Raw genomic sequence first — 8,640 nt, forward strand, 5'->3', positions numbered from 1 at the left:
GTAGGTATTATGCCCAATGACATAGTTCAGTTCAGACCCTCCACCTGCCCCCTTTCTGTTCGGATGGTGGATTCTCAGATCCACTATCTATTTTTCTTTTCTGGTCCCTACTAGCATGGTTGCCATTAGCATCAAGAGCCATCAATTTGTATTTGTACTGAAATGCCTAATTAGAAAAGAAACAAGTACTTTAAATATATGCCAATGCAAAGAAGACAATGATGGCTTTTCTATCTTCTTGGTAAACAGCGATTTTCCTCCCAGTATAGATATAATTCCATTTATAATTGTAAAAGAAAAGGCTCAGAAAACATATTTATTTATAATGAATACATTTTGCCTTCTTCATCTCAATGTCATTATAGGCCAAGTAAAGGGCAGCAGCAGTCAGGGTTAGAGAGGTCATAGACTGAATTATGAAGAAGATTTTTTTCTAATCTTTACATGTTGATCCCAGAATTTTAGTGTGGAATTTAAAATTCTGTATAAGTAGGATACTATAATCTTTACAATAGGAGTGACATGAAGGCTCTTCATCTTTTGACATAGGTCCTATTCTATTGTTCTAGGCTCCACCAAGAATGATTTGCCAGCAGCTGTAAAACCATTAGAACTTTTGGGGGAAGTTTGAAAAAGAATTATCCATTCTTGAAGCATGACAGAGAAAAGTTATTGATCTAACTCCTCCAGCTACCTCTCTTCTAGTTCTAAAAATTGTTCTCCGCACAAATTCCACTTTTGTGAAGGCAGTGTCTTCTTTTTTTAAAATTTTTATTATTTTATAATTGTTTTTATTTTTCTAATGAAATGTTTCACTTAGTGTGAAAGTGTGCATATATATATATAGATGTATATATCAATATATATATATATTTTTAACATCTTTATTGGGGTATAATTGCTTTACAATGGTGTGTTAGTTTCTGCTTTATAACAAAGTGAATCAGTTATACATATACATATGTTCCCATATCTCTTCCCTCTTGCGTCTCCCTCAAGGCAGTGTCTTCTTACCTATGAAATGCCCGCATAGTTGTCTTAAATTGCTTATAATAGAGTATCTTTTGAGATACACGAAAACAATTCACTTGATGAACTTAAAACTTTGTTATAGGCTCTTATTCCTATTATTTCTAGGAAGTAACATAAGTTACGATTGGAAATATTGAGAGCAAAGAAGTACAAAACCAAAGCATGAGTGACCAAGGGAATGTGGGAAGTCATTTATATTAAAAGAGAATGTATCTAACTTACAGCAGCCTTTCTGCCAGAATATCATTTTATAGGACAAAGTTAACTTAACATGAAATGACAGAGGAAATATATTTAGTGTGTTAAGATAAAGGCCAGCAAATGTGTTGTGAAAAATAAGTAGATGGAAAAAAGGATGTGAGAAATGTGTACCCTATAGTGAATGAGTCATTCTCTGTTTTAAATTAACCAAAGGGGAATTCCCTGGTTGTCCAGTGGTTAGGGCTCCATGCTCTCACTGCCGAGGACCCGGGTTTGATCCCTGGTTGGGGAACTAAAATCCCACAAGCCTCATGGAGTGGCCAAAATAAATAAATAAATAATAAATTAACCAAAAGAAGCTGGTCCCTCCTTATTTATAGAAACAACAAAACCTCTGGTGGTATACATTTGGCATTAGCATATTAGATACGTCTCTAACTTTTTTTACATAATTGTTTTATGCTGTACTAACTCTCACTCCAGAAAGTGTTAAAATCTGTGTTTCGTGTTTTGAGAAAACCCAGTGAAGATAAACGCTGACTTCATTAAATTCACTCAGTGAACATATACTGAGCTTACATGGGTCCCTGGCATTTTATTATATGGGTGTCAATGAGTATTTAATAGAAATAAGGATCTGTGTATTTCCATAGAATTGTAGGCAAAATTTTTCTGGGGAGGAGTTCCAGAGTTTTCATCTGATTCTCAAATGGGTCAATAATCCCTGTCCCACCTTCCTCTCCTCTACCGTCTTCCCCCAAATTCGGAAACCACTGTTCTCTAGACCTAAACCAAGAGGAAATACTTGCAGAACAGGAGTACATGGGTCATGAGGAAATCTCTTTTTATCCACTCATCCCCACTAGCCAACCAAGAGAAATTCCATAATAAAATATAAATTTCGTGTTAACAATTCAAAGATCCTTCAGTGTGTTAACATGTCTTAAGACACATCTGATATTGTCTAAAAAAAGGGTTTTGACTAAAAGGTGGTAGAAGATTGAAAGAAACCATGGGTTGGCACCATGCGAAAGTGGAGCACCGAGAAAGTGGAAGGGGTTGGTGGCAAGAGAGGTGAAAATGTTGGAGGAGCTGGTTCTTTCCAAAACATATTTACATACCCCGTAAACTTGCCAAATACTTAGTGACACAAGCTTAGAACAGAGCAAAAAACAAAGCCAGCTGGAATGAGGGAGGCAGTGTAGGGTAGCAGTTCTGAGCAAGGGCTCTTCAAATCCCAGCTCTACCACGTTGCCTGGCTTGGTGAAGTTGAGGAAGCTATTTAATCTCTCTGTGCCTCAATGTCTTCGTGTGTAAGATGGGGATAATGGTAGCCTAACTTCCTAGGGTGGTTGAGAAGATTAAATTAGTTCATGTATGTAAGGAGCTTAGTACCGTGCCTGGCATAAAATAAATGTTGCTATTACTGGGTGGACTGGGGCTTTTCCTTCTCTGTGTGTGTAAGAGGATGTTGTTGCTGGTTTGAAGCCAAGCCTTTGTCTATTTCCCCTGGCAGCCGAATGCACTGTGATGGGTATCCCCAGTGTGACCACCAACCTCTCTGGCTTTGGCTGTTTCATGGAGGAGCACGTGACTGATCCCACTGCATATGGTGAGGATTTTCATCATGAACCCAACTGGGGGAGAAGGGACCTCTAACCAAACAAAGCACGGGGTCTTTACAGAGCCCAACTCTAACGCTATCTTGAGGATTAAACTTTTTATACTTCTTGTTTAATTAAAAGTAGATTTCATTATATGGTCCATAGAAAAGATTCGAATGATATTAATATTGAACATATTACTCAAATGACAAACTACAAAAGGAGTGCTAAACTTGGACAAACATTGCCTTTCACCTTTTTATTTTTCTGAACTGATTTGGCCCTCTATTACCTAGAAGTGACAAGCACAATAACCATGGCTTTAGAGTACATGTATCGATCAGCATAATTCTTTTATAAGTTCCATGCCAAGTTATCAAAATTCACATATAAGATGGCAGATGGTATCACCATCTATATGTCCATGCAGCCTAGCAGCAAGAAAAGTTAGAATGGGCTGGATGCTCTGCCTGGGCATTGCCGATTCTCTGGTCTTTTAGAATTGCATTATCACTGTTGTCTTTCCTTGGCTGACAGCTCTGGTCCTCACCCGTGGCTGCACGGTGGGGACACTGGGGAACCTAAAAAGCACTGAGACCCAGGTCCCACGCCGGGGATTCTGGTCAGTGAGCAGCCCCAAGGATGATCACTGATCCGAGGTATCCCTGTACTGCCAGATTTTCTTTAGCAAGATCTGTTTTGTTGGCTGTGTGTTGGTGACAATTTTGAGCCATTGGAAGGAAATCACAGGAGAAATACAGTCTCAGAAGGGAAAAGGTAAAGCAGAGGCAGTAGGGGAGTCAGGGAGTGGATAATCACGCAGTTCGCGATAGACCCTAAGGAACAGTAGAAGTGCTTTCAGGTTAGCCTTATCTTGACTTGCGCTCTGGCTTTTGTGTGCCTCAGGTATTTACATCGTTGACAGGCGATTCCGCTCACTGGATGATTCTTGCAATCAGCTGACTCGGTTTCTCTATGGATTTTGCAAACAGTCACGCCGCCAGAGGATCATTCAGAGGAACCGGACCGAGAGGCTTTCAGACCTTCTGGATTGGAGATACTTAGGCAGAGTAAGCAAGTTTATGATAACACACAGAGGACCCCTTTAAAAATCCCACTGGACAATAAAAGAATTGATTCGAGGTGTAATCTGCAAGGTCAAGTCTGTATCATCGTTAAGATCTCAGTGATGTTTTCACGTACTTAATATGAATACCTTTGAACTTCATGTGAATTCGCAAAGTCCCAACCCCAATTTTTCATATTTAGTTTGAGACCAGAACAGCCAGTCTAGCAGCATCTAGCCATGATCTTACTAATTATTCTATCACCTGGGCTTAACTTGATGCTTTACAGGGTTTCATGAAGATGAGGAAATCAAGGGAAAAGTCCCTAGTTTGTTTCACTCTAAGAGATAATATGATCACATTCCTCAACTACAGTGGGGAGTGGAAATAATCTTGTTTCTCAAAATGACAGGTACAGGAAATACCTCCTTTCAATCCTGCCATTAGCTTATAAATACTCAGACGTTCATATATCTTAGCAGTGGATGATTTAATAAAAACTAAATTGACTTTGCCTTCACATAATGTATCTGCTTAGATACTGCTCAACTCTGGCTGACAAATGACAGATACGGCCATCAGCTGAGTATCTACACACACTAATGCCAGTAGTCACGCTCATTTCCACCCAGGAAGATTAATTTTGCTGTCTTCATTTTATAATGAAAGCAGGATGATAAGCCCCTTAGAAGCTATGTTTCTTACGTAAGGTCGGAAGCAGGATTTAAAGCCAGTGTGTCTGATTATTCAGGCCCCGTCTTTTTCTCCGTGCCACACTGCTTCTCTATAGAGTAAAACCAATGTTTTCAGTCTCCTTAGTGCTCAATTCAGAGTTCAATAAAGCCAGTATGTCCTTCCCCTCCAATTTTTGATAGTATTTCTTTACTTATTCCCTGAAAAATGATAAAGCTATAAACTGTCATATTTTTTTCTGATTCTTAAATTTAGGATGAATAAAATCTGCCACTTTAAAAAAGATATATTTATAAGTAGGAGAAAAAGATTTTATATAACAACTTGGTTATTGAGATATAAATATACATCTTTTTTAACCCATGGGTTGGTTTTCTATCATAGTATTACCAGCATGCCAGACACCTGACATTAAACAGAGCTTTTCCAGATAAATTCCACACGGAAACCACATCGCCACCAATGGTAAATGTTTTATGTATTGTTTATTTGTTTTGAAAGCTAAATGTCTTACATATGGTAAAAGTCCGAACAATACCTTTTATTTGGAAGTAGCTAAATTCACAAACGATTGTACTCTTTCATAGTGTTGCTACAAAGCAGACAGAGAAACTGACAAATCAGACCAAGCCTAAGCCCTCAGTTCCGAGTTAGCTTATATACACAGGCTGAGAAGTCAGCTAATTCATGCCACTGGAGAAGCACTTTCATATGAAAACTCTCCTTGCCTGAGTGCCTGAAACCTCTGTTAGACATCCATTCTTTTGAGGGTTGTCAAAAAATAAACTGGCCTGCTCTCATTGGAAGTGAATTTGCTATCCAAGGAGATGTTGAAATGTAGGGCGACGACTTGGCAAGAGTAATAGTGAATTCGAACACCACGGGAGAAATTGGACTAGATGAACATTTATGCATGGAGATTCAACAGTGCCTACCAGGGAGTCTTCCTCTAATTTTCCCTTAGATATTTATACTCTTAAGGCTAGAGCAGATTACTTGTCATCACATTCACTGAGAAGGAAACACAGCTTGAAGTAGGGCAGTATCAGGCATTTCTCTTCAGTGGAATTAGTCCTTACAGGAGTCTACACAGAGGTCCAAGAGCTAAACTTCTCTGTTCCCTACCCACCAGGTGAAAACTTAGGTGTAAAAGATGAAACGCATATCATTGACTATGAGATCCATTTTAGCTTAGCAGTTCCACACCCCACAGGACCCAACATCTCATGTAAATCCTCACAGATAAGCTTCTATGGTCTCCACAAGGAATGTGAGCAATTACAAGAGTCATCAAATTCAAGGATTTCCAAATACTAGAGACCTTCATCAAGTATTTATAGATCCTCCAAAAGCAGGTGTAATTTTTCAATCAGGAGCCACTTTCACTATAAACAGTTTTGCCTAATACCTTATATTCCACCTCTATTTGGTGTCTGGGGACCAGATCTAGAACGTTAACCCAAGGGAAAATTTGCTCATAGAGAAAATGAAAGAGTTTTGTAAATCCCTCAGTATACAAATTCCACTTCCCATGTCCATGATTCGAACAGAGTGACTTGCTTAGCTTATTCAGAGGTGGTCACTGCTCTTGATGATAATTCAGCTATATTCATTCATTTATTCAACTAATGCAAATAAGTATATAATAAGTATTGAGCTCCTATGCTCCCTAAGTGTAGGACTCAGCTCTTTTTTTTTTTTTTTTTTGGTATTGCTTTCAGGTAAAGTATCTGAGCCTTGAAATGAGCCTACATGTATGACATAATAATGTCTAAAAATAGTTGAAATCCAGAGTGATATGTGCTGTAACAATTTTACACATTTGTCTTCCTGATTGATGAAGCGTCTGCACTCCTAGAGAGCAGGGATCTTATTTTTCATCTTTGTTTCCTCCTGCCCCATAGGTGGTGCTTAGTATGTGTTTATCAAATGAGTTATCTCAGAGCATCTTAGGAAGAAGGGCAATTGATTAAAACCTAGTGATGTTTGCTCATTAACTGAAATAGAAGGAACGGGTGGTCAGTGAAGTGGCCTGACTTCCAGGAACCTTTCTAGTGGGTGTTGTCCATGGAATATCCAGGCTGCTCATGTTCTGGAATTGGATTGAGCAAATCTGAAGGATGACATAGACACTGATAATCTCAACAGTGTATCATGGCAGTTGATATTAAAGGCTCTGGGACGATAACAGCCCTGGAACCACTCTTTGCTCTACCACTTACATGCCGTTTGATCTTGGGCAAATCATTGGCCTCTTGGACCCTCAATTTTCTTCTGTCAGCGGAAAGAACAAATTGGTCAGAGATTAAATAAGATCACATGGGGCTTCCCTGGTGGCGCAGTGGTTGAGAGCCCGCCTGCCGATGCAGGGAACACGGGTTCGTGCCCGGGTCTGGGAAGATCCCACATGCCACGGAGCGGCTAGTCCCGTGAGCCATGGCCGCTGAGCCTGCGCGTCCGGAGCCTGTGCTCCACAACAGGAGAGGCCACAACAGTGAGAGGCCCGTGTACCGCAAAAAAAAAAAAAAATGGTAATATGTATATAGCCCCTGGCACATTTCAGTGCTTGATAAAAGAAAGTTATTTATTTAAGGAGTCTCTCTTGAGCGTGGTTGGACCAGAATCAAGATAAATCAAAGTTAATAGCCCCTGAACAGACCAAAAAATCCAACTGTGTTTTTTATTAAATGCACATGCCAAGTGTGTACATCATTGAAAAATCAAAAAGCCATTCTAATGTTTTGTGTCTTATTTTTGTCTTTGGCAGACAGAAGGGTTTAAATATCCCAGGCCTTCCTCAGTACCACCTTCTCCTTCAGGATCTCAGGTCTCTAGTCCTCAGAGCAGCGATGTGGAGGATGAGAATGAGGATGAAAGATACGATGAGGAAGAGGAGGCTGAAAGGGATCGGTTAAATATCAAGTCGCCATTGTCTCTGAATCACGTTCCTCGTGTGAAGAAGAAGCTGCACGGCGAATACAAGAATTGAATTCCACCCTGGTCGAACAGGCTAATTCAGCGAGAACATAGTAAGAATGATTACTGAAAGAAATGAAAATGTCACGTGGTTCATTCTCTTCTCCTCAGTATAACACTGGGATTTATTCTCTGCCTAAAAAGTGGAGGAGATTAAGTGAACGGCAATTTTGTAATTTATAATAAAATCCAACTCCTTTTACCCCTGTCAGTTCGGGCTCTAGGAAGAGTGTTAATTAAAGGAGGAAGAATGGAAGTGTTTTTTAAATGGTTATTTTAAGCGATAAGAATTTTCATTTCCTAATGCTGATTTTTAGTTATCATCACCATAATCCTTGGCTTAGGGTTTTGTTTGTTTGTTTGTTTGTTTTTTGCGGTACGCGGGCCTTTCAGTGTTGTGGCCTCTCCCGTTGCGGAGCACAGTCTCCGGACGCGCAGGCTCAGCGGCCATGGCTCACGGGCCCAGCCGCTCCGCGGCCCGTGGGATCTTCCTGGACCGGGGCACGGACCCGTGTCCACTGCATCGGCAGGTGGACTCTCAACCACTGCGCCACCAGGGAAGCGCTACCTGCTAAACCAATCTGCCATTTCCCCCACAAAGGATCCTGATCTTAGCTATGAATGTGTTCTACCTTTATATTTCAAGTAATTTGGTCTTTAGTGATTATTTTTATTTTTCACATGAGGCAGAACCATGAATTTATACCTAGCTTTGCCGACAATCAAACTCCATAGGACAGTAGCTACCCTAAATCCAGATGTTGATACATATTAATGCATATGTACAAGGTCACTTCTCAAGTTAATGATCAGGAGATGTTACCATTGTACTGTACCATCTGACTGTAACAGTTTTTTTCTATTGTTTAAAAGGAAAGCCTTTTTGAAAACTTGGTCAGTCTTCCATAGGTGATAAATTGTTAAATCCATATGAATAAATATATCAATATTTAAAGATTTAACTGCATTGATAATGTTTAAAATTCTTTTAGACATTTAAATAAGATAATATGTGCAAAAACACCTACTATACAATAGTGCCTTATGAAGGATAACATTTAAAACTA

At 39.6% G+C, this 8,640-nt stretch overlaps 1 protein-coding gene across 1 annotated transcript in view; it reads left to right on the forward strand.

Annotated features, from left to right (window-relative positions):
* GYS2 (glycogen synthase 2) overlaps positions 1 to 7,655 on the forward strand; it is a 59,840-nt gene extending 52,185 nt beyond the window's left edge. The window contains exons 13-16 of the mRNA XM_065886535.1: positions 2,750 to 2,845; positions 3,744 to 3,907; positions 4,982 to 5,062; positions 7,365 to 7,655. Coding sequence (XP_065742607.1) covers positions 2,750 to 2,845; positions 3,744 to 3,907; positions 4,982 to 5,062; positions 7,365 to 7,586 — 563 coding nt within the window. The 3' untranslated portion in view covers positions 7,587 to 7,655. The remainder of the gene's footprint in view (positions 1 to 2,749; positions 2,846 to 3,743; positions 3,908 to 4,981; positions 5,063 to 7,364) is intronic.
* Positions 7,656 to 8,640: the final 985 nt, after the last annotated feature.

Source organism: Phocoena phocoena, chromosome 11 (genome assembly GCF_963924675.1).
Source record: "Phocoena phocoena chromosome 11, mPhoPho1.1, whole genome shotgun sequence".
NCBI classification, from domain to species: Eukaryota; Metazoa; Chordata; class Mammalia; order Artiodactyla; family Phocoenidae; genus Phocoena; species Phocoena phocoena.